This window comes from Sinohyriopsis cumingii, chromosome 6, assembly GCF_028554795.1.
Source record: "Sinohyriopsis cumingii isolate HCF-2022 chromosome 6, ASM2855479v2, whole genome shotgun sequence".
Taxonomy (NCBI): domain Eukaryota; kingdom Metazoa; phylum Mollusca; class Bivalvia; order Unionida; family Unionidae; genus Sinohyriopsis; species Sinohyriopsis cumingii.
In genome coordinates, this window is record NC_142966.1 from 152,437,309 (window position 1) to 152,463,837 (window position 26,529).

General features: G+C 35.9%; 1 protein-coding gene across 2 annotated transcripts; it reads left to right on the forward strand.

Annotated features, from left to right (window-relative positions):
* The first annotated feature begins 261 nt into the window (after positions 1-261).
* Positions 262-26,508, forward strand: LOC149798282 (uncharacterized). 2 transcript variants are annotated; one of them, XM_089963425.1, is made up of 8 exons: positions 262-405; positions 511-688; positions 10,295-10,388; positions 11,082-11,238; positions 13,405-13,555; positions 16,473-16,649; positions 19,434-19,595; positions 24,256-26,508. In XM_089963425.1, exons 1-8 carry the CDS (start codon positions 346-348, stop codon positions 24,384-24,386), a joined length of 1,110 nt encoding a protein of 369 aa, XP_089819551.1. In that variant the 5' UTR covers positions 262-345; the 3' UTR covers positions 24,387-26,508. The 2 variants fall into 2 exon arrangements, with proteins under 2 accessions (XP_089819551.1, XP_089819550.1); XM_089963424.1 differs by lacking the exon at positions 24,256-26,508 and adding an exon at positions 21,769-22,610.
* The last annotated feature ends 21 nt before the right edge of the window (positions 26,509-26,529 follow it).

A 26,529-nucleotide genomic window follows, 5' to 3' on the forward strand; every position in this document is an offset into this window, starting at 1 on the left:
ATTTACACTTGAAAGAACTGTCAATGAATGTTGTTGTAAAGTGTCGTTAAGTAAGCGTAAGATAATATTTCACTGTAAACTATCGCCGTTGAATGTATAGGACGGTAATGACAACTTAGTAAATTCTCGTAAACAGACCAATTTGTTATTCCTGTCATTAACACGGTTCCATCATGTCAAGCACCGCAGGAGTACCAAGTCGCAACGGGACATTAGGCTGATCTCAATCCACGTGGGGACACCCTTAACAACGTTCGTTAACAACAACAAACTATTAAAATGGCACGTGGCCGCTTAAGCCAATAAAATCAAAGTTGCAGTCGAGTTTCGATACACCGCTGAAAAATGGCGACAGACGTGTTAGGACCTTCATATGAAATGCCTTATGTGAATACAGACACGAGGGTAAGTGAAAAACTTTCCACTAAGTTGATAAAATTTCGCGAGGAGTTGAAATTAATTTCTGCTTTTGGAATGTTGTTTAATTTATGAGTGAAAAATTGATTACAGTTAGGAGATGATGTCTTGGGTCCAGGGCTCGCTGACGATTTAGAACAGTACTATGACAAAGCGGTGACAACGGAAGATAGGGCAAAATGTTTGGAACTTCTCACATCTTTAAAACTCGGGGGTGAAGTAAGGGATCATGCCGTACAAAGACCACATACAGTGATCGGAACTGTAACTGGTGAGAAAAAAAGAAGTTATTTTTTAGACTTCTACTTTTTCATAAACTCTTTAGACGGGCTCTTTTTGTTGCTATAACATTGTATAGGGTTCGACATTAGGTGGGTGTGCTTAATACTAATAATAATAATAATAGCAACAACAACAATAATAGTAATAATATGTATTATTATTATTATTATTATTATTATTATTAAAAAAAAAACAAAGCTTTGAATTACAATATTTAATCTGCCAACATCAGAATATACCTCCATTTACTTATTTAGTGGACCGCTCCCGTGGCCTAGTGGTTAGAGCGTCCGCCTCGGATGCCGGAGGTCATGGGTTCGAACTCCGGCCTAGTCATACCAAAGACTTCTAAAAAATGGTACTAACAGCTGCCTCGCTAGGCGCACAGCATTAAGAGGTTAGTGTTAGGACTGGTCGGCTTGGTGTCAGAATAATGTGACTGGGTGGGACATCATGCTACATATCTGCGGCATAATGCCCCAGTGCTAGAAATCACTTTAAACTGCCACACTGCAGATATTGTAGCGATATGACTGGAAAATTGTTAAAGCTACGTTCGAAATCTAAATCACACACACACACACACACACACACACCTATTTAGTGTTTGCAGATAAGGCGATTTGCGAGTTCGTACTTGTAGGCAATAAATGACATAATTAATCTTAATCCTTTTGCAGATTTCTTTTACTTTATTTAAAGAAGTAAATAACAATACTGTTGTAAAAAAATAAAGAATATTGCTGAATTAGAATAATACCGCTGACGTGTAAGTTTTCACTTTGACTATATTCTGTAAGCTGTTCTTATTACAGTGAGTCATTCTTACTGTCAGTGGAGGGTGACAAGTATTTAAATATATTTAATGGTCTCCACTTAGCCAAGCAACATGCTTAAGAGCGGAGCTATTTCAAATAATGGAACAACCAGTATCTAAGACTGACTATTCAAGATTTAATACATGCTATAAATTTGCTAAAATACACAAAGGGAAAGTAACTGCCCGTCCTAATAAATTACTATGTTACATTGATAAAACGCACACGAAATATTTTGGGAAAGAGAGACATGCATGAGCCAAATAATAGATAGAACCAAGGCACATTTTTGGACGAGTTACGATAGTAATTCCCTTAAATACTGTCCCAGGTATATTTTAAGAAGGAGTTGAGTTTGGCTGTTAGACTAAATATATTTTGGTTACTGACTTCGGAATATTTTTTTATTTTTTGTTTATCTATTAAAACTCATTAAAGCATCCTCACTTATTTCTTTCATTGACGTACCCTCTCCGCGCCAACACACACACACACACACACACACACACACACACACACTTCAGTAGTTTACAACGGTTCGAGATCTCTATTTTAAAACGGTAAGAGAGGAATTATGCAATCTGATGCTCATGGGTACTATTGACAGTATATACGCAAGGACGTCCGTCCTCGTCACTGTATATTAAAGCATTGAATCTTCATTGACGACAGCGTCAATAACTCTCACGATACTAATTACAATAATTGCCAGATAACTGTCAAACATCTAAACCGACAAACCCACTTACATTTAAGACATACTTTTCTTTCGGTCGTAAATATTACGGGATTACTGCAAGGAATGAACACTAAAGTGCACACAAAGTCATAAGTTAGTTTTCGATTATGAATTAAGACTCCCAAACAAGTTTCTTCTCGATATTAGAAAGGACTTGAGTGACATTCCCACTAATGTTCTCTTTTAATATGAGCAGGAAAAAGCAATCACATAAAGTCGAAACAAATGGTGGGTGGGTGGAGACCATGGGGAATGGGTGGGTCATGGGAATGAGTGGAATGAGAGAAGTGGGTGGGTGGCAGTAAATAGTAATCTGACGGCTTTTTGAAGAGTGCACCCCACTCCATCCCCGTAGACAAGATTATGTATTCAGTTCTTACATCAGTGCTCTATACAAAAGTAGGTTTTTTTAAATTTTATTTTATTTGTTTTTAACGTCAATTGCTGCACAAACCTGAATAGAGTACTGATCCTTCGATTAGATGGACCAACCATTTCATTTTTTTCTGGAGGGGGAGGGGAGACTGGATTGTGGAATGTACCAACGCTACCATCCCCAGCTTGTAAAAATATCCTTGCTTGGAGCTGTAGAGAAAATTTATTGAGGTGAACTAAAAAGTATAGGTTCGTAAAAGAATCCCAGTTCACCCTTCCAGTAAAATGGTCGTTCCCTTAGATCGCGATGCCCTTCCAGTTCAGTTACCACGTTTCCCTGCTGATTATATCCAATATAATCAAATGATTGGAGATGCTGGGGTTACAGAATACACATCTAAAAATCGGTTTCGGTCCAAAAATATATGTGTATTAAATTTATAAGAATACAAGAAAACGTTTTATTTTCATTTTCCGGGCACCGCCATGGACTTAACAGTTTTGCTTAATCTTCAGGCAACTGATGTTTCTGCTGATTATATGCACTAAGTGTAATTCATCTAGACCAGAGGTGGGCAAACTTTCCGGTGCAAGTGCCGCATACACAAATTTACACCTTGTCGCGGGCCGCATAGTTCATTAAGTAAAATAATTGATATTTGAAATAGCAAAATCAAAAGGTTTTTCTAAATAACATCATAATTAATTTTCAGTTGTTAATATGTTGTTAATATTTGAAAACTCAAACTTAAACTTCAAAAGAAGCACATTTATCTGATAAACAGAGTAACATAAACAGAGTCAGTGCGAATGATGACTTGTTCATAGGCCGCATGAAAACCCTTGGCGGGCCGCATCAAAGCCCTTGGCGGGCCGTATGCGGCCAGCGGGCCGTAGTTTACCCAAACCCTGATCTAGACTAATTACTCCAAAGTATCAACCAGTCTCATCGATTAGTGCTTGGCAGTTTATAAAAAAATACATGTTATAGGATCATTAGATGGTTTGATTGGAATTCCAAGTTAATACTTCCATGTAATACACTATGAAATGTAACTCCCGTGTTGTTAATTAAGTATCTGGTAAATGACAGGGAATATACTTAATTTTTGTAATCATGGTTGTTTAAAGTGTGGCGCTATGTATCCTTGTAGATGTATATCTTGCTCCGTGTTTCACGGTACATGCACCCAGGTCAATTCAAATCGAGTATACATTGATCGTCTCCACCAGTTCCTCATCGAATAGTAATAATCCAATTATGTCTTTTTTAACCGACCTGTTTCGATTACATTTGAGGCATTTTAGCGTTGCTATTGAATGAATTGTGAAGGGAGAGAATGGTTGCGATATCTTTGTTCACCTTCTGTTGATCGGAGAAAAGAGCATTATAAAGTGCCAGACAGAGCACACATATCTTGATTTTCCTTTTTCTAATTTAAATGAAAAGGATAAGTCACTGTTATCAAATTATATTACAGTATGGAACTGTATATAATGCGCACAGAATATAGTTTGATCTGCTGTCGTACAATGCGCCCGAAGGATAGGGGCAACATTGTTGGTTGTATGCAGGGCCGCGGACGGGATTTGTGGGACCTAGGATAAATTTTCCAGCAGGCCCCTAGGAATTACGGAAGAAAAAAAATGTTTCTCTTCAGCGGTACCCCCCCCCCCTTGCCCGACCCATGTGGGTCCCCGAAATTTTGTCCTGGTTGTCCTTCCCTATCCGCGGCAATGGCTGTATGTATGAAATCAAACGAATGCGTAGATACTGGTCGGTTAATGGTTTATCTGCTCTTGTAGCGGTTGCCGCGCGTTATACACGAGAAAATGGCACACCACCTTACATTATGGGATGTTTTTTTTGTGTGTGCAGGAGATGGTAACTTTAATCATCCTCATTTTATTTATGTTGATTAAATCACAAGTTTTGACCCCCCAAAAACTGCAGGTCAAATATGTGTTTAAATGCATGGATGTACTTAATCTTAGTAGAATAAAAAAATACAATTGATAGTTCGTATGTAATTCTTGATTCAGCTGTGATGCAAAGAAAAACTGATTTAATCTTGAAATGTACTACCTCTGTGTTTCTTTATTATGTACCTGGAGTTTAGTGAGTAAATGAATTTAATCGAATTATTTCCTTTTTCAAAGACTGCAAGTGTCAAAATATAAGTTATTATAATACATTTAACTGTTCAGTATTGTGATTGGGAAACTTTGTATTCATATTCAGAAAGGATATTTGAACTAAGGACTGCTTTGACACATTTTTCCGATACGTACAGTGTATACATAGTGGATGCTAAGGCCAATATATATGTATGTATGTATGTATGGTTCCTATTGCACTGGTTTTAAATTTAGGGTAGGTAGGTTGTTTTTTTATCATGGAGGAAAAGTGCTACGGTCGGCCCACCGGAAACATATTTTTGGGTCTAATGTTGAAGGGTTGTTTTTGTTTAAATGGTTGCTATTCAGGGGTCTTAAATAAGAAAGGCTTAGCGTCGTGGTTATTGACAGGCGTTTTTATTTGCAATGTAGTGAAACCGTTGAAAATACAGATTCCACATTTTCAAGTGTTACTGCTGGTTTGACGATTTCGTATTATTTTCCTGAAAGTATGTCTGTAGTCAAGGGGTGGGGGTGGGTAGGAATGGAAGGATGGTAAAAAAAAAATAGGACAGAAAGCTGAAGAAGAAAAAAAGTCAGGTACAATTTATTTTCCCAGCAGTTTGAGTTTATTCATTGCGCAGAATGTGTGACAACATAATGTCACTAGATGTTCTACGTCCACAAAGACGTCTTTTTGGCAGCTTAGTCAGTGCACCACTCTGCAGATACCATATATCAAGTCTTTAATGGATGGCAGTTTCAGCAGGGATATAAAAAAAAAAACAACCTGATATGACTGTTTCTAACTGCATTGTGTTCATGCACGGGATGGTAGGGCATGAGTAACCATGGGTGGTAACGTAGTTTTATTGATGCACAACTTAAGAACTGTATTGAAGACAGAAGACATTAATTCAAAGCGATACTTCGAAAACCTCAGTGATATGACAAGAATGTTAGAGTCTTTAAATCGTTTACAAACATTGACCACGAAGGACATTGAAGAGGAAAATAATAATATGACAGTGGTCAAAGTTACAATATTAATTTTTAGTGCATCTCCAGATTATAAAATATTTTTATAATCCATAGCAAAATGATTAATACAAACATATCATTATAGACAATGTCATATCTTAGGTGCGCGCTACCTAGTGATCAAGCCAAGAAAAATTACGTTTCACGAGTGATTATTGCATATGAAAAGAAGCGTATTAACTTGAACAGGTATAATTATCCCCAAAAAATGTCGTTCAGATTGCTGATTGATGCGGGTTTTTTTTGTTGTTGCACGGAATGAGAAATGCATTCTCATGTCTGCGACTATTGTAGAGCTGTCCATATATACTTGTTTCAGGTCTTTCAAAAACCCATCCATGCAGACTATTCATTTGGTACCATGTTTTCGTACTTAGGCCCAATATATACATTGTAGTTTTTCATCCTTTGAAAAGTTAGACACTATAAACATTAAAAGTGTACGTATTTCCAAAAATCCATATTCATAGGTCTATTTTCAAAAGTCCAGATAAAAGAAAAGAAAAGATTTCAGCTGTAAAGAAAAAAACCGCCACCAATCACCCCCACCCCCGATCCAATACCTTGCACAAGATGACTATGATGTGTGTATGTTTATTGTTGTAAAAATTTGAATCTAAAAGCTGTATCTAAAGTGGGAGTATTGAGCTTACATTATGGCTGCTACTGTGAAAGAAATATTGCTGACATTCGAGAGCCTATTGATTAAAAAAAAGAGATGTGGCGATACTGAAGTATGCAATTTTGTAGCTACACAATTTATAGTATAGGTAAGGAAATCTTGAGTGGAATGCTAACACTTGGGCGAGATATTTAGCAGAGAGAACCGGTAAATATTAAACACACTTGATCAACAAACGAGAAAATGTTTGGTGGACTTGAGAAATACGTATCGTTCAGACAGAAAACAAGTGCGCTTATTAAAGCCGTAGGATGATTCGCAGTCTTGCAAAGGAAAACATATAGTAAACGCATATGCATACGCTAGTAAAAAACTAAAAACTTGGCATGCATTTTTTAATTAATATATAATAGTAGTAAAGTGAAGGAAACTTCTTATAATCCGAATCATTTCTGAAAGTTGGATTTGTTTCACAGTTCATTTGGCATCCGTGTTGGTATACGTGAAAGGTGTCAGCGATGTGATTAAAGAAAGATCAGTAAAAATTATAATTTTCATCATTAATTAATGACATATACGACCGTTTTTTATTTTTAAAAAAGATAACATTTTTGAACTATTTATCAGTAGTAATGACAACACTCTGCTAATATAATTAAAGTCGTAACAAGATTCCTCTAGAATTTCCGAAATTCCTTTCTGAAGTAAACAATCGACATACCGGTACAGTGAAAATGTACCGTGTTACGTACCACTGGAAAAAGATACCGCGGTAAACCGATATACCAATAATACCGCGCACCTCTGATGTATAGATTAAGTTACGATGCATTAATTGTCATGGACAAATATGCTGCCATCCAACAGTATAGATAATTGACAGAATTTACAGTGAGTAAATTCATCGTGTGTAGTCATGCACACATTTCATTCAAATACACATGCAACTTAATGCGATACAAAAACATGAGAAAATAAAAGTTAAATCCAAATGTGTGACAGGAAGTCTAAAATGCAAACTGTATATGTGTACGCCCCCAAGCATTTTTAATGTTCAGGCCTTTGTAATTAATGTTTGGAGCAAAACACTCACAAGCACAACACAATTTTGATATGACTCAAATAATTTGTTTGAAATATACGTTAACTGTTGTTCAAATAGACCCATGTTTACACAGGTAAGCTGTAACCCTCGTTACATGTTTACCCAAGTCTTTGTCCAGTATTTGCAATCTGTTATGAATGGCTTGATGAAATCGAATTATTATAGTTTATGCAAATGTGATTTAAATATGTAATTTTTATCCCTGTATTATACTGTATGACAATTGTAAATTTGAGCGGAATACGCGTGGTTCATCATAGATGAAAACTTCAGAAAGATAGAGCCTCAGGAAAATAACCAAGGACTGTGCGTACATAGATAAATGGATTGATAAGATAAAAGTCGAGCTAAAAATAAAACATTTTTTTCCCCACCTTTGACCGCTACGGTGGCCTAGTGGTTAGAGCGTCTGCCTCGGATGCGGGAGGTCGCAGGTTCGAACCCCGGTCGAGTCATACCAAAGATTTATAAAAATGGTACTTATAGCTACCTCGCTGCCTAGCTCAGCAATAAGAGGTTAGTGTTAGGACTGGTCTGCCTGATGTCAGGATAATGTGAATGTATGGGACATAATGCTACATGCCTGCGGCATGATGCCACAGTGCTAGACATCATTATAAACTCCCACGCTGCAGATATCATAGCGATATGACGAAAATGTTTTAAAGCAGCCTTAAAAATCTAAATCACTTACACACACACACACACACACACATTCTCCAATACCTACACTTTGACAGATTTAATTGTTTTATAACATCTTTCAAACCTAATCTATCTGCATGGCATATGAAACTGTTTTAACGATTTTTATTATTTTCTCGGTGAACTGAACAAACGAGAGAGATAAACAGACAGATAGAGAAACAGACAGACAGAGGGAGATAACTTTGTTTAGCAAACTTTTATTTTCTGTATACACACAACAAATAGATCAATGGTGGATCTTTCACTTACATTATACATTTGATTTAATTTATATTTGATTTAATTTAATTGTTTGTTTCTTATTTTTAAATTTTTATTCTAATGTAACTTTATTTACTGGATTTGATATTGTCCAGAAATTTAGTTCAGTTCTGACTGATTTTTATTCATATTTATGACGTAAACAACTTTATAGAGACATTGTATCTAATGCTGACCTAGTTCCTGACCTTAATTCAGAACCAGTAAGAGTTGTAGTAATCAAATGTTGCTTTACAGATTTTGAATTCTTTCGCAGAGTAAGATTCATAAAGTGAAAACGAGGCCATACTTGGAGTACGTGACAAATATCATGGATCAATTAGGTTTTTCTAGAGGATTGACCCACATTCGGGCATCTGTTTTGCGTTGTAGCTAGATTTATTATTGATGTTTTGAGAAAGAATAGTCATTAGTGCCTTAACACTTAAGACGTTAAAGTGTTTTATGTTGTGACCGGTTTTATGGGCTAATTATTTTATTTTTCTTCCAAATAATTTTATTTTTCTTCAGATTATTTGGATTCCAAGAGATTATTTTCTCCAGAAAATACTTGTGCTCTAAATTAATTCTTGGACAAAGACAGTTATCGAAATTTCCACATAATTCAAACACTGGAATATTATATTCTTTGATTCGACAAAGAACTGTTGACATATCAGTACGACACTGACCACAGCATACGTCATCGCAATTCATTTTGGATTTCATCGGGTCTCGAACTCAGATTCATTTAGGACTTTTAAATAATAGGACTTCTATTTTTTAATTCTTTGATTAATTTGGATTTGATTCATAAAACCGTAAGATCGGCTTCTTATAGTTACCTTGTTTTTCTATGGAAATAAATTATTTGTTAAATTTTACAAAGCTTGTTGTCTTCACTTTTTTTTGTTACGTGTTGTAAAAGCCTAATCACGTAACAATATATATATATATATATATATATATATATATATATATATATATATATATATATATATATATATATATATAATGTGTGTGGTATATGGTCGAGTAGGGATTGGTGCTGATAGGTGTATATTTATAATTCTCTATCAGAACATCAATATACCCTGATTTCTTTCATAGTACTCTGGAGCAACTGCGTATTAGATGAGAATTCATAACTAGGTCGACTTGCGAGTGTGTCTGCTACGCACGAATGCCTAAACCATTCTTTCTTGTGGTAAGATGTTATAGGGATTGGTGTTTGCGGGCGAGGCGACGGGGTCTGTTACCCGAGGACCTCGGTTCGAATCATCACTTAATACAAATTAAAAGTTCTCTAACCTGCATGATTATATTATAAATGCACGTGTCGACCTTTTACGAATTTCCACTGCACTTTAAAGAAAATAGTACAATTTATATGGTATACAGGGGCCACACTTATTTCGGAGCTGAAATTCATCTACATATCACTGACAACTGTAAATATACGTGTAATCGGTTTTAAAAGTTCTTAAATATTACACGCTAAGAGAATGTATGTTGCTTTATATCTTAAAAATATAAATCTTGATTTCAGAGTCTTCTTTTAAGTCGATATAATGTGTTTTGAAATCAGTTTGTATTTATCTAGGTATAACTAAATTCATTGTGCACTACGTTTATGACTTTCTGTTGACAAGAAGTCTTTTTATCTGTCCGTTGACACTAAGTCTATTTCTTACTTTTTCCTCTCTTTATTTTTGTTTCTTCTGTGTTTGTCTCCCATCTATTTTCTTCATCATCGTCGTCGTCATCATCAGCACCAGCATTTATACCATTATTATTATTATTATTATTATTATTATTATTATTTCAAGATGGGGACCATTCCAAAAATCCGTTCAGTGTATACCAAACAACGTACAATAAAGACTATCCATTGAAATACCCACAGCCGGACCATGCCATGCGGTAAGTAGAATTTGTGCGTGCATGCATGCATGCATGCATGCATGTATGTATGTATGTATGTATGTATGTATGTATGTATGTATGTATGTATGTTGTGTTATATCATCTAATGTCATGTTACATATGTATGTATATAATGTAAGTGATAGATTGATGGATGGACTGATACTAACTCGGACGGATTTTATGAAAGTAGATGGAACTTAAATTGGCATGATTACAACAGACCGTTTCATGTCTAATTACCCTTTTGTTAGTCGAACTAACTGCTAAGTTATAGTTATTGTGCGTGTCAATTATGACGTCATTTAAGATAATTTAATGAGACCCAGTGAAGGTATGTAGGAAGTGGGCGTGTGTCCAATATAGAATTGAGTGTACTGCCTCAGAAGTCAAGTTCACGATTTTTCTGGGTTGCATTTTTGTGCGTGCGCCACCGTTGGCAAGGGATTAGGGTTCTCAGTGGACAATATTACATTTAGCCAATATATTTACAGATTAACCACCCGCGTGGAAATAGTCCGGATAAAATGTTGACTGTATTGCTTTTATTTAGCAAATTTAAAGTTACTTTAATGATAACAAAAATTTTTTAAAAAATGGAGACTTTATCTTAGCCTGCAATTACGTGAGATATGTTTTCTCATGATGAGTAAATATAAATAAAGCTTCAAAACAGCATTTTTCTTTTAGTCCGATGACGTCTAATGGAATCGCGCAGACGCGTCACAGCCGTATAGAGGCCACAACATATGATGAGGCATTTAACGGCAAAATCCAGCGTCCGAGTACACCAATTAGAGCCGGATCTTCTTCCGGAACAAGATGTAACAATCCACATCCGTCGCAGGTAAAAGTGTACATATCATTTATATTCCCACTTCGTGAAGCGGACAATATATCGGCCTTTGTCAGTCTGTCAGGACGACCATGCGTAACTTTTTGTTAAGATTACGCATGTCTTGTGTCTGCATCTGAACGTAAAAGTACGTCGTACAGCAAAACTAGGTTGTTATGGTCCTAGGATTAAGGTGTGTATTGTATCAAAATTGGGTCATTCTGACCGGCTTTCGGGGGCTTATTCAGAGGTACTTAAAGATAGTGCACAGCCTAAAATTTAAATGCAACACTTTAATTTTTTTAAATCAAAGATGTAGTTTAGGTGCGCCGTAGGGTGAACATGTGTACCTTGCCAAAACTGGGTAGGTGTGACTCAATACGCAATACTAATTTAACATCTGTAAAAGAAAGGACTCAGGCCACAGAAGTATGGGTATCTTATGCACTCCTGCTTTAATACAAGACTCCTAATTATTTTTTATTCCAATTTTGAACATAGTTCCACTCAAATTCATAAGCATAATTTTTTTTTTATCAGCAAAAGCTTTATATTATAGTATTCTTTTTCGAACGTTATTATTAAGAATTTTTATGTTTGAGTCCATTCGATTTTTGTGTCGTTTGTATATTCTTTGCCTCGATTTCACCAATAGATCATGGACATGAAACTTAAGAATAGTTCTGAAGGCTAATTCTACACTGAAGGCTACTGATTTTTCGCGTAAGTTTCATTAAACTTGATCGAATAAATGTTGACTTTAGTTGTTGTTGTTGTTGCGTTTAATTATAGTGGCGTGCGCACAATTGTGCATGTGCCACTTTTTTCTGACTGCACTGCAGCCTGTTAGTTGTTCCTGGGGAAGGGGATGGTGCCACCTCCCCCAGGCTTTTGTGGATTCAAGGAACCCTGATAGTTTGGCCTCAATCTGTGGGTCCATAAAGGTCCCTACAGTTGAATGGTTGGCTGTCATTAGTGGGAAGGAGAGCTCGGGAACGGTCCTGCTTGCTTTACATCGCTGGTTTCTTGTTGCATTTACCTGGTGTTTCTTGCAAATTTTGTTTTCTTCTTCTTCAAAATGTTCTAAAAGGAGGGGGGATGTTCTATGCTGTTTATAGAGGTTCTTAGTAGAAATCATGTATGAAGAGAGATTTTCAAGGTTATTATGGTATTACTAGTCTAGGTGTTTAGGGTGTGCTTCCTACGTTATGTTATTTATAAGTTTTTAGATATTACCTCTTTAAGTTATTTATTAATTAATGTTTTTAAAGATTTAATGTTATTTATACTTTATTTAGCAAGAGACCGGAGTCCTAGCCGATTACACGGTTCGTTAAGGACATCTAGGACCGGAATCCTAGCTGATTACTCGGTTCGTTAAGGACATCTAGGACATCCGATTTTGCGGTTTCCTTAGTTTTTTATAGGTGCTTCGTAAGTGAATTATTTATTAATACTTTTATAAAATTGAATGACATGTTATGGATTTTTATGTGGTGGCTTCTAAATTTATTTAGCTAGTTACTGGGTCTTTTGGTTTTGTGGGGATAGTAATTATATTTTGTTCCTAAGTCCTGCTGAGTCTATGAATTGATTTATATTTTTATATGCTGATTGTTTATTTTTTATTAGAGTCCATAAGTAACTCTGGGTATGTGTGTGGTGATCCAATCTCTTTTTGGTTTTTGATAAATATTTTCCGAGCGGGTTGATATTTTGGGCATATATTGAATACGTGGTGTAGATCTTCGGTGGTGTGGCAGTTAAAGCAGTTAATGGTTGCTGGTTTGGGTCCTATAAACCTTCCAAAACTGCTTGCTAGTTTAGTTTTTCCAGTTATTATCCTGTTTATGGTTTTCTGTTCTAAATAGGTACCCTTAGGAAGCTGTATGTTCCTATCTACGTTTTTTGGGGTTTCATGGTGCTTTTTACCTTTTGTGGAGGAGTTCCAAAAGCCTTGCCATGTTTGGTTTATATGTTTGTGCGAAGCTTATTGCTTCTGTTGAGCTTTGACTTTAGTTAAGTCTGTCCGTGAAATCCAAATGAAACAAATGGATGACATTCAAGTCTTAATGGTCAGCCAATCAAACGTCGTTAGCTATGACGTAGGAACATATTGGTTAAATTTTAGGACAAGTATCAAACTTCGTTAAAATTTTTAATTCTTTTTATTTCTAGACTTTCATGGTTTGGAAGTTTCCGAAGAAGGGTTACGCAGAGCATCCTAGCAGTAAATGGTCAGAAGAATTGACTAATGACAAGATGAATCAAGTGTACAAGAGATTGTGCCAGTCCACGTATCAATCGGATTACCTCGCTATTCCTCAAGGTGAGTCGCCTCCTAGCAGCAATTTGCTGTCTAATTGACGCTTGTAAAAATGTCCACTATCCTCACTTATCTTTAAAATCTGGGGTCAGACTCGTTTTTATTTATTGTTGTATTCATTTTGGGGGTTGAACTTTTTACGAAAAGAAAAGGTGACAAGTAAACAGTAATATTGCTCGATCTACATATTCTGGTAAGTATGTATTTTTTGGAGTTGCTTGTTGGAAATTCTATGTGACATCAGGTAAAAGTAATGAAAGGATTCTAGTAGAAATAAACTTGTGGAGGCAGTGTTCTTTGAAAGCAGCGTCACCTGTGAAGCAGTTTGAAGTCACTAGCAATCTGTCCTCGAGTTCATTACACTCAGCTGCAAATGGAGCTGAATATAATGAACCAAGGGATAGGTAAAATGTCATTAGGATCAAATACAAAAGGCAGCAAGATTAAATTTGGGACAAAATTTGCTTTTACCAATATAATTTTTTTACGCTAAGAAGATTCAGGTAAATTTTTCTTTTCACTATTTTTGACAAAACAAAATGGAGTTATGGCCCTTTCTTTGATTTAACAACTTTTTCTTTGTCGTATGGACTCATTTCTGATTGTCAAAAAGTATTTATTATTGTACAAATATTTACATGCAAGATATTAGATTAAGTTTTACATTTTCATGAGCATACCTGGTGCTGTCCACACACTCTCATTTGAATCCCGGGTGGCCGAGAAGACTAAAGCGCGCGTCTTACCGATCACCGACATATCACCTTTATTCGCGTGGGCATGAGTCTCAGGCTCAGCCAGCGTGGGTATGTCACAAAGCTTGCTGCTTGTTTCCCGTGGTCGGCTTGTTTTTCCCGAGACTTTTCCCAGGTTCTTCCTCGTCCAGATGGCCGCAATGTGCTGAAAAAGGCATTAAACCCAAAACAACACTCACATTTTCCCGCGAATTGATGAATTTTCGTTGATTTGAAGTCATTGCAGCTGAATATGTATCCTTTTGCAGATTGTTTTACAAAGTATGGCAGATTTTATCAAACGCATGTTTTACTAAACTGTTTAGTACATTAACCAATTACTATATGCAATGAAAGATACTTTAAAGCAAAAATATATATACTTCATGTCATGTCATGCAATTCTTCTCATAGAAATGAAATAATTATCCAGTACAAGATTTGTTGTTGTTTTATTTTGTTATCCCAAACTTGCACGTCTTGATTGTCGAATTTTTGTAACCACACGTCTTCGCTTTAAATATATTTTATTATCAGATGTTTGACAAATTGGATTTGGATACGTCTTGTTCCAGTTCATTTCTGTCCATCCTTTGGGAAGAACGTTCAGTAATCTGTTGGTGAGGGCTGAAAAATATACAGTCGGGTCAGTACCATTGCAGTATTGAGTAAATTCCTTATTCGATAGTTTCTTAAGTGAGATCATCTTGATGGTAAATGCTCCGCCAGGTAGCTTGATGACAAATCATTAAAAATCGAATACATCATTGTTAAATATTGAACTCTTCTATCAGGTGCTTCAAAACCGGTTTTCTGATAGAGGATTTGAATAATAAATGACTAATCCGGTCACTAATCTAGCAGCTTCCATCTGAACTCTTTCCAGGTCTAATTCTTCTCCCTGGTAGTTAGCCCATACCTCATAAGCATATTCATGGTTAGGAAGGCAGACAAGTATGCAATTATCCAATACCTCAAAAGCATATTCAGGGTTAGGACGGCAGGCTAATATGCAGTTATCCCATACCGCCTAAACACATTTAGGGTTAGAAAGGTGGACGAGTATGCATCTTAAATGTAAGCAGGGTACACCTGAATCTTAGACTAGGTCATACATGCATGCATACATACATACATACATACATACATACATACATACATACATACATACATGCATGCATACATACATACACACACACAAGTACGTACATGCGTGCGTGCGTGTGTGCATACATGCATGCATACATACATACATACATACATACGTACACACGTACGTACGTACATACATACATACATGCATACATACATACATGCATACAAACACACACGTTTCGTACATACATACATACATACATACATACATACATACATACATACATACATACATACATAACATAACATAACATAACATGCAGATTTGGTATAACCCAACCTAATATATCTGAATGACGTTTTTATGAACTTTTCTCGTGTTTCCCATTGAGTTTGGATGAACTAGGTTCATTCAGCTAGACCTTACAGATACATTTTGAGTTTGGATGAACTAGGTTCATTCAACTAGACCTTACAGATACATTTTGAGTTTGGATGAACTAGGTTCAGTCAACTAAACCATACAGATACATTTTGAGTTTGAATGAACTAGGTTCAGTCAGCTAGACCTTAAAGATAATTTTGAGTTTGAATGAACAAGGTTCAGTCAACTAGACCATACAGATACATTTTTAAGGGAGTTAAACTCAATAGGCCCCTACATTTCTCTCTTATGTCCATTGAAATATCACAAATTAACAATGTGTGGCCGATCTGAGACTCAAACCCGGGACCTCCTTAACTATAGATGGGCTCTCTTAACATTAAAAATATCCGATCCGGTGCACCAGATCGGTTCCTGCTTCATGCACTCCCTTGACCCCTTCCCCCCCCCCCTTCCCGCTTCTCGATAACTCATCTTCGTGTCCCCGTGCAGACCTACCCGCTGAGTCATCAAGTCAGATTCTTAGAGAATATAACGGGTCTTTATTTAATTAATCCAATCGTTGCCACTAAGTGTTACAGATGGAAATTTTCGCGGCCGGACCATGTTTTCAACCCGTTCTCGCGAAGTCAGACAGCTATCTGCCACACAAATATCCAAAGTCAATGTTTGTTACCCTGAATTATCCTTTCTTTCTTTCTATCAGGTTTTCAAGTGAAGTCAGCTTTCTCTCAAGAGCCAGACTGGAAGGAGAATATTCCGTACACCCTTGACTCGGTAAAGCGGTTCTCGTACCAGCGTCCGGAACTTCTCCAAGCGCTTCAGATACCTACCAGTCGCTACGGCAGTAACAAAAAGAAAATGATCCCGGCCAGTGGAACAAGTTAGTTTCCTTTATTAGTATCTTTTTTGCTCACTGACTTATATCTACTGCTTACTAAATTTATTTGCGACGCCTTCATTAGTAAATACTCAGTTATGATGAGCACTTTCCTGCGCCGACGGCAGCGTTGGCATCGTTCATAATGTTAAGATTTTGCGTCAAAATTCCATTGTTTTCCAAGGAACATATAAAAGTGACCATACAACATGACTGTGTTTGCAGATGATAGTGTTTCGTGAGACTACTGAATTTTCCATGTGAAATATCTAAAGTGGCAACATTCCTGGCCACTGAAGTAACACTGAATTCATCATCCTGCGTCCATTGTGCGTTGTCGGTCTTCCATCAACAGTTGGTTGCTATCACTATTGGAATCATATTTTGGGTAACCCTAAACAGCAATCGTTATGATCGGCCATGGAGTCGATTTTCGATTGAAAAGACGCCCATACTTTATCGCTATGTTTTTTTTCCGAAGTTCAATGCCTGATTTTATGTTGTATGCACAAGGAGACGTTTATAGTGCAGAACGACATTTACGACAGCCGGGTTTGATAGTATGCGTATGCGTAGCTGTCATTTTCTCCTAGTTCTGTTTTTATTCATTTACCGACTATTTCATGGTGAGTAATACTGTGTGGATATAAAACCCGTTGATAATCCACTCTTCTCTTCATTAAGGACACACGGTACTAATGGTATGGAAATGGGTGGACATAAAAAAGTATATATGGGTTAGGCTGACCAGGATTGGTTAATAATGTAAAGTTAAGTTGTTGGAAAAAGAATCTTTTGAGAGCTTATCCTAGTTGTAAGCAATAAAAATAGAGACATTTATTGGTAGAATTTCAGTCCTTTAACAGTCTTGAGTTTGGAACACTCTACTAAAATTAGCACTTGACTCTTTGGTGCGGAAATGAAAGCACATGTTTCAAACACATGCAGGTCCAGAAAATGCCGCGGCTCATATCCTTTCCTCTACACAGAACCTGACATCCAGGTTTGATCTATACTGATAAATATAGGTTTGATCATGAGCACTCAGAAATTTTAAGTTACTGAATTTTTAATATCATGGTGTTTGCATAGGTTTACAATGGGAACTGAATTAGTACCGTGGGTCCTTAAAGTAACATCTTAAACGCAATATTTACCGCCTTGTATATCAAATATTCCCGGTTTTTTTCTTTAAAAGTCCTCCATTAGGGTTGAATATCGCGAATTTTAGGGGATTTTCCCACGTTATGGGTAAATGGGTCGGTGTGACAAAAAAGGGTGTAATCGTGAAAGGAGGAGCAGCTTTGCTATGCCTGTCTTTTACTGATTATTTTCTCCATCTCTCTGATGACTTTGAAAGTGTGTTTATGCTGATGATTGTGTATCTTTTACTTTGATAGCCGGTGGTTTCAAACCCGACCGCTGGACCGCTTGTTGCTGAAATTGTTTATCTGCGACCATTAATGCATTTACATACTGTTAAGATTTACCTGTTTGGATTTTACTTTCATATTTGAGACTGATTTTTGTTGCTCTTAATCCTGGATTATTCTTTTCAGGAGTAAGGTATGATTAAAAAGTGTAAATCTCACGAAGTGTCGAAACACGGTATCCCCTCCCCAGCGCCATTCCACCTTACTGCGCGTAACAAACTGTCAATTTTCAGTATGTACACCATAATATTTCATCCTAACAAAGTGAGTAATGTTAACAGAGGATTTGAAACTCTCACTTCTTATCCTTCAGATGGCTAAAATTTATGTTACAGCGTTACCCATTGGAAACTAATTTCAAGGTCGCTATTGTCCAAAGTCAGCAAGTGCAGATGCATGTTCTTTCAAACTTTGGGGTCAAAATCTGAGGTATAATAGCTTAAGAAACCATTATTTCTGTACATTCTATAAAAATTCATTATTTCTATAGATTTTATGAGAAATCATTATTCCTGTACATTTCATTAAAAAAAATCATTATTCCTGTACGTTTCATTTAAAAAAAAATATTATTCCTGTACATTGTATGAAATATTGTGTCTCATTTTGTTATGCTTAATAAGGTTATCTTGCATATGATGGCTTGTACTTGTTACGTTACTGTTAACCATTTTCTCACCTGATTTCGATCAAACTTCGTAATTTTGATTTTATCTCGAGTACTAGCCTAGAGCTATGCATAATAAACATGCTTTTATCTTTGGAAATATCGATTTTTCTGCAGACTGTAGTAAAGAGGATACAATCAACATGATATAAAGGTGTAGGAATATTGTATGTTAGTGCTATGCTCTTGCAGTGCTAACTGACATTAGGTCCACTTGGACCCATTGTTTGTGTGTGCGTGCGTGCGCGCGCGTGCGCGTGTGTGTGCATATGGGCGGCCCTTGAATAGCTGCCAGTAACTGGCGCCCTTGGGGAACCATGCAGTGGTCGCCCCCTCCTCCCTCTAAACCGTCTACTCAAATTTGGCGCTCTATTTAACTTGCCACCAAAGGCAACCGCCGAGTTGATATATATGGACGGGACCGCCCCTATATGTGTTTTATTTCAATTATGAAATGACAAATTCCAGACATAGGGAAATTCTTTGTTTAAACGACAAGTTTACAGAATGAACTCACTTCGACTCAAATTGGGACATCATGCAAGAACTCTGAAAGCTTCCATTTATATTTTAGAAGATTTTCTTTCACACCCATTAAATTTTTTCGTAGAAAGATGTAATCCCATATTCAGTTACGTTTAAAGTTTTCACAGGCAGCTTCAAATGTTCTGAATTCACTTCTTACAGTACCAACAGCATCGAGTCGCTATATGCATGTTCGATCTAGGACAACGTATGATAGGCATTTTAACGATAATGCTGGTCCAGTCGTAGAACAGATTCGAGAAATCAGCAGAAAACTCGGCGCGGACGCCTTAAAGAAGTACTACGAAAATGCCACAGGACAAGGTATTTTCAATTTAGGTTGCTTACTTTTTCTTTTTTTGTTGCGGCTAAAACTGCTAATGTTATAATTAGTTAATTGCCTGTGCTAGTTGAAAATAGAATTTGTAAGTACAAATTACTGGCTGAAACAAGGTAACTTTGTATGAGATATAGGTAATGGCATGTACACCCCTACCCCCAGCCAGGCTCACATCAGCAGGGTGGGGTGGGGTGGCTGTGTACATTTGTTGTTTACAAACATACTGTAGCTGAGAAAAATCTAAAACTGGAATTATCCACTTTAAACGGTTCAATGCATGACACTGCAATCACTTGCAAGCTCGTACTAACTGAAGGGCAAATCAAGTGCTACCAACGTGCATATTAAAATTAAGGGGACTATATCGTCATGTAAGCTTAAGCATTAAGTAATCAAACGTTATGTCCCTTGAATTTTGCTTGTTTAATGTACAGTCGTCTTCCACACCAATTTATTCAGGCAGGATTTCGATTTTTAAAATGATTCTGTCTTCTTCCTCGCGCCTTCAGATCTTTTGTAACCTTCGAATTTAGGAAAATAATTCTTAAATGAATAAGTATTAATTAATTATAAAGCTAACCAGTTGAATCACAGAACTTGTAAAAATAAATCCCTCTACTAATATAATTGATCTATTCCCAAAGTTTGGCAATATTTTGAGTATTAATTATTTAAATCGAAAGCTATCAATAGAATATGAATACCGCTTCAAAAAGAATGGAATCAAAAACGCAAACTTAAGAGCATAAGATAATTTTGCCACAAGTTATTTCAAGTGACTATACCTAATTTCCGCTGTTCTTCACAAGGCAATACAGCTTTTATCAGTCCTTTTTTTTACACTGAAATTTGGCATATCCCCAAAATTTCGTCGCTTGTTGGCTTGTTTGCCACTGCATGCATAGTTCAGTCTAGCATGGTCAACATTTTTGTTATCCAGTTTATTATTTTGTTTATTGTTTTTATGGAAGCATGCAGTAACAGATTTTCCAACCAATCATTTTCCATTTGCATGCATTTATTATCAGCTTTGCCGCACTGTCATTGGCCATTCTTCATCGCTTTTATTTTCAAAGCAACTTTACTCCCACCACAAGTTGAAATCTGCAATTTTCTGGCAGAAACGCATGCTCTTCTGATTGTCATGCTTTTTCAAGAAATTTGGCAAAATGTAAAGATGCATTTATTGTTAACTTGGTTTTCCGCCAGAATTCAACACAAAGTATGACTAGTCAAAACGAGGCTGACCCGGGGTCAAACAGTTTTTGTAGGCACTTGGCGTTGTCTATAACGTCATCTGGAGAGTAGTTTGGTTACACAAAATAAGAGCTGATTTGAAAGTTGAAAAACAGCTTTTTCACACTGCCCCCCCCCCTCCATTTTTTTAGCAAAGGTTATTAGTTTATAAACGCTTTAAAATATGTGCAATATTATAATGTTCTAGCAACATGGCCATAAAATTGTGAATGATATAAAACGATCTATAATTCGATTCAGTACCTTAAATGGTAATTCCAGAGTAAAATGACCGAATCTTTTATTAACTTCGTATAAAGTTAGCGTTGGTAATACCTCTATGTGTGTAATCCAGAACATGGAACACACTCTAAACAAGCGTACACGCCTTCCTAGAATTTGTTTTCATTTTTATACAAAACGGTGTTTTTTTTGTTAATTAGAAACAATCTGGAAATGAGTTTCTGGAGGGGGAAATTAATTAAAATAACATAATTTTCTTGAAGCACAGTTTGATTATTCATAACATTATTTGACATTAATTCTGTTTAGGACGTTTTTCATTTTTAGCATACTAAACAGAACTAAATTGAAAGTATTATTATAAGGAATATGAAGTCAGAAATCATCGTTATCAGATAAATATGTGCAAATTCAGCACCATTTTTTAAATTTTAGTGCAATTTACTTATTGTTGTTATTATTATTGTTGTTGTTGAATTTGTTGTTGTATATTATTGTACATGAATTTAATATTACATGGCTTCATTTCAATGTACGTTGTTTCATTATTAAAAAAATTGCTTCACGATTATTTCTGATTTCAGTTATCACGTGTGTTGTATTGAGCTTTTATTGATCATAATATTGCGCATGCTTGTTTGGTGTTGCGACTTTGCCTTTACCTTTCTTCTCTTTCAGATAAAGAAACAATTGGAAAACTTCTTCGGGCATACAGGGGTTATAGCGTACCCACGCCATTTCCCCCACCCACACAAGCCCCACCCCGCCCACCTGCACGCCCACCATCACGCATATCTAATCCAAAATCACTTACACCCGCTAGTACCCCAGTTTCTACACCGTACATTCCTAGTCCCCCTCCAAGGGCTCCAAGCAGTAACGATGATATTTTGCACACGTATAGTCCGCCATGTTTTCTTACGTGATACACAGTACCCTTTTTAATGATGTTAGCTGTACATATTAAAACAGTAACTGTATGCATAATTTGAGCTTTTCTTGAGTTCTTTATTGATTGCCAACCTCTTTATAATTTAATCAGATTTGCTGTAACTTTGGTAGCTTTCGCAGCTTTGGGATTTATGCATGGAATCTTTGGGATTATTATTCTCAGACCAGAATATATGTATCCACTACTGAAAGACAATACACGGCTCTGGTACCAATACTGTATTCTTTACTAAAACGCTATTTATATAAACTTTACACAACAAGCCGGAGATATACTTTTGGCTAAGAACTTAATATCTCACTACATAGCTCAAAATAGTTGAATTGGTTACTTGATGTTTTAATAGGTGTGCGTTGTAAGTAATTATACAGGTGACGCTATATACAATCATATATTGATCCCCAAATGCAAGAAGATTATTTACGAACAAGGATTGTCAGTGACGTTGCTAATGCACCGAACTATTTTTTCATTCGCAGCTTCTCTGTCAATCCTGAGGTCATTCCAATTGTAAAAAAAAGTGTCCGAATAAGTTGCGGTTTCTTTCTTGCTAATAAATTTCCGATGAGCAAAATGTGTGATTTTTCTATAAATTAATTTGCATACATACATCTGAGGCATAGTTTTGGCTCGCTGAAATAGCTGAGGTGGTTCGAATGGTGTTGGTGAGAACATTGGCTCTACTATGCTCTTAATGTCCATCCGTCCATTAAATCCACCGAAGCTATTATCTTGAAATGTATCTCAAAGCATTATGAATAGATTATTGTCGTCTCATGGGAAATGACACTATTAAAAAAACCAGCAGAATAAATTTAAGGATTTATGTAAAGCGACGAAAAAAGATGTACAGAAAATCGGTCACCTCCTGTAATGAATCAGTAAACTTAACTAACAGATTCCGACTGGTTAAATGCACGTGGTGACGCTTCGATAAAATTATGAATGTGCACATGTACAAATTGGTCTCGAAAGAAAAGAAAACCCCTTTTATAACCAGGGACCTTTTTTTGGCTCAGTGGCTTCATGAGCCGTTTCAATATACTCGCTAATATCCGTTTGAAAATGTATACGACAGAAACTTCAGATTTTTGCATGGTTCTGAAAGAACTCTAGTGTTAGGATTTTAATTTAATAAGTCCCTAATTAGTTTTTCATCAATAAGTTTCAGCTATAATTCAGTAATATGGTTATTTAATTAGAGTCGAATGTATGACATTCGAATCGTGTTATGCATTTATGCAAACGCTTTTGGCTGTATCTCGTTTATGTTATGCTGCCTGAAGAGAGAGAGCATGAAAAATATGACGGAAGATCTGTCATTGTATGGTTGAAGGTCACGACATTTATTTGTGGAGGGTCAGCCATGTTTCGTCATCATCTAACCATCTAGTCTTACGTGCTATATTAAATATACTATATAGAGCATAGACAGTATATTTTTTTTCGAAAAATGAAATCAGAAATCTAAGAAAGTTTGTGTTTGAAAACAATCGTTTGCGTTCTTATTTAAAAAAAAATGTGTTCTTTTTGTTGGCTGTTCCAATGGTTTTGTTTTGCTTCCATCAAAAATTGCCATTTTGAAAACGCTCAGTTTGGCTGTTGTTGCTTACAGTGTTGGAGAGAGAGAGAGAGAGAGGATAGCACTACCTGCGCCTGTGTTTTGTTGGGCATGAAAATCTTGTATCATGTAAAAATGCAAGGATTTTACGGATATGTTGGCTTGTAGGGTAGATTTTCCACAAATTTCATTTAAAACTTGTGAAAACTTCAATTAACGATTTTCTAAAATAATATCAGTTTAAACAATGTCCAAAAACTTTTAAATTTTGAGGGGAGGGGGTATCCACGTATTGTTCGCAAGGACTGGAATTTATACATGATTATATGATTTAATTGTGTAGAGATTTCTTTGCATCTGAGACTAAATGACCGGAATTGAACATGTGTTTCGTCAGAAGTTCTCCATTTAGGAACATTCGCATAAAGGCTCCCAAAATAAGGATGTATAAGAGGGACTGCGTTCAAAGCAATATGTCTTAAAATCTAGTATCTAATATTGAATGAATGAATTTTATTGCCAATATTTTGAAATTTCCATTATAAAAGTAATTTAACATTAGATATTATATCATCTTTGCATGTCAGCATCTTGTTGCTCACTGCATTTTGAAGTTGCATTGAACACTAATTCTGTGCATGATTCTGTAAAGCTTCAGTCAACGCAGACCCCATCTTGCCACCTGCTGAGATACCAACGACTAAATTCGGATATACGACGTCTCGTTCCCCGTATCAACTGCAGAGGGTTTCCGAATGGCCTGGACCAGGGCTCAATCTTTAAATTTGGAGGAGGGACTACAAAACCAATAGTATATTCGTCGACTTCTGAAAATCCTAAAACTTCAACAGTAAATGACACAATTTGAAATGTTTATCGTAGAACATATGACAGTAAATTTCTTTTCTTTTGTTTAAATTTAAATATGCTTTGGAAGAAACAATGGACTTTTTTAAAACAACGCATGAACTATATTAGAGGCTATGCAGAATTATAGAACATAGCATATCGAACGACAAAATATCAAATAACATCAGCTTTAAGAAATAGTGATCAATTTTCAAAAGTATTTTAAATTAAAACATTTTTCTAATAGAACATGGAGTAATATTCTTTGGAATTGCGAATCACTCCGATATATCACAACAGTGACCTAATCCAAAGAAATAAAATAATCACTACAGCCTTTCTGAAATATATTATTTACTGTAGAGGTCTGTGAGATTTTTGAAGTACGAAGAAACTTTTGGACAAACACTGTAAACTGGATATATCATATATACTTATTAGTCTGTTTTATTCATGACGTAAATGATTGGTTGAGTTTCCTAAGAAGATGACAGAAAATAACTTTTAAAAAACCCATTAAATTACTTTTTGTTAAAGTAATTGGAGGGGGGCTGGAATTATTATCAAACGGGTTAATATTTTACCTCCACGCGGAAATTGTATTTTTTTATATTGAGATTACATAAAACACATGTTCGTTTATGTGTTGTTTGTTTTTGTAAATTAGTGATACAGGCCATCTGTGTAATTTTAACAAGACATACTTGATACTCTGGCATTGCATGCTTCAGAAAATCAAGATCAAATTTATTAAAGGGGGAAAAATCCTGATCGCTTGCTCGCAGTTTGACACTGGAAATGAGCATTCTTAAAGACACTGTGAAAACAGGATAGGTAAGAATTTTTAAATTGTTTTCAGTTCACACCTTGTCTGCCAATCTCATTTGGGAACCATACAAGTTTTATGGCGATTGTATCCAGTAAATTGAACATTCAGCATGTTTAGTTTGCTTATTTACGTGTTGATTAATATTAAACCAGTCGTTTCTTGAGTTTTAATTTCGCTGTCTGTTAAGGATAGACAAAAATTATGTATGAACTTTCAACAGACCCATTAGTTTCGACTGTCTTGGCCACAAGCCAGAATTCCTGCCAATCAGACTGCATTATTCTCGGGATAATTCACATGTAGTCTTGTTCAAATAAGCTCTCGCGAGACTTGGCGCAGATTTTATTGCAGTTACTTGAAAGTCTGGTTGATCAAGACAAGAGATTCGGGTTATTCGTCACATTTTAAGAAACTTTTGCCTTTGATAACTATATACCATCGTTGATTTAGCAAGGTCACGAATAGCACGACCTCTAATCGGAGTATTTTATACTGAAAGTTAGCTTGTAAACACATCGAAAATGAACAAGTAAGTGAGTAAAATTCGAAAACAAATGTCCAGATTAGTTTATAATAAATAACACAATTACTGTTTATTCTGACTTTAGAAGTTGGTAGTGCAAGATTAACTTAAATCTGTCAATATTTCACATTTTAACTTGTGTCTCCTATTTTATGCTTGATTGTTATTACACTCACCAGGTTGTTTTGTGTGAAATATATATCTGTACATTTATCATCCTTTAGCATTATTTTCTATATTTATATCATTTCTAGTCCAGATGTAGATGTATAATTATTTAATTAACTAACTGCACTGAATGACATGTAAACGTACTTATCGCAAACCTTTGCGCAATCAGTTTTATTTTCCAATCTGTGATAATTTTACTGACAAGCTTTACATAGGTGCTTTGTCTGTGTCGATATTAAAGCTATATCGTTTGAATGAAATTACATTTACGAAAGTATATCATCCCCAAATCAAGATAATCGGACGATTTGTATTTATTACACGATTTGCATGAGAGACGCTTTTTCGTTGGCTAACAATACGCCGTATGATTTGCTATCAGGATATTGCACCTTCGTGACTTAAAAACATTTTTATGACACCATCCACTTGAAATGGCATTTGCACTATATTGAAACAAGTTGAAGTTAACAATTGTGCATTAATTAATTCGAATATTCGTCAATGTTAATAAAGGTGTCAAAATCATCTTATTTTGAGTCTCCTTGTGTGTT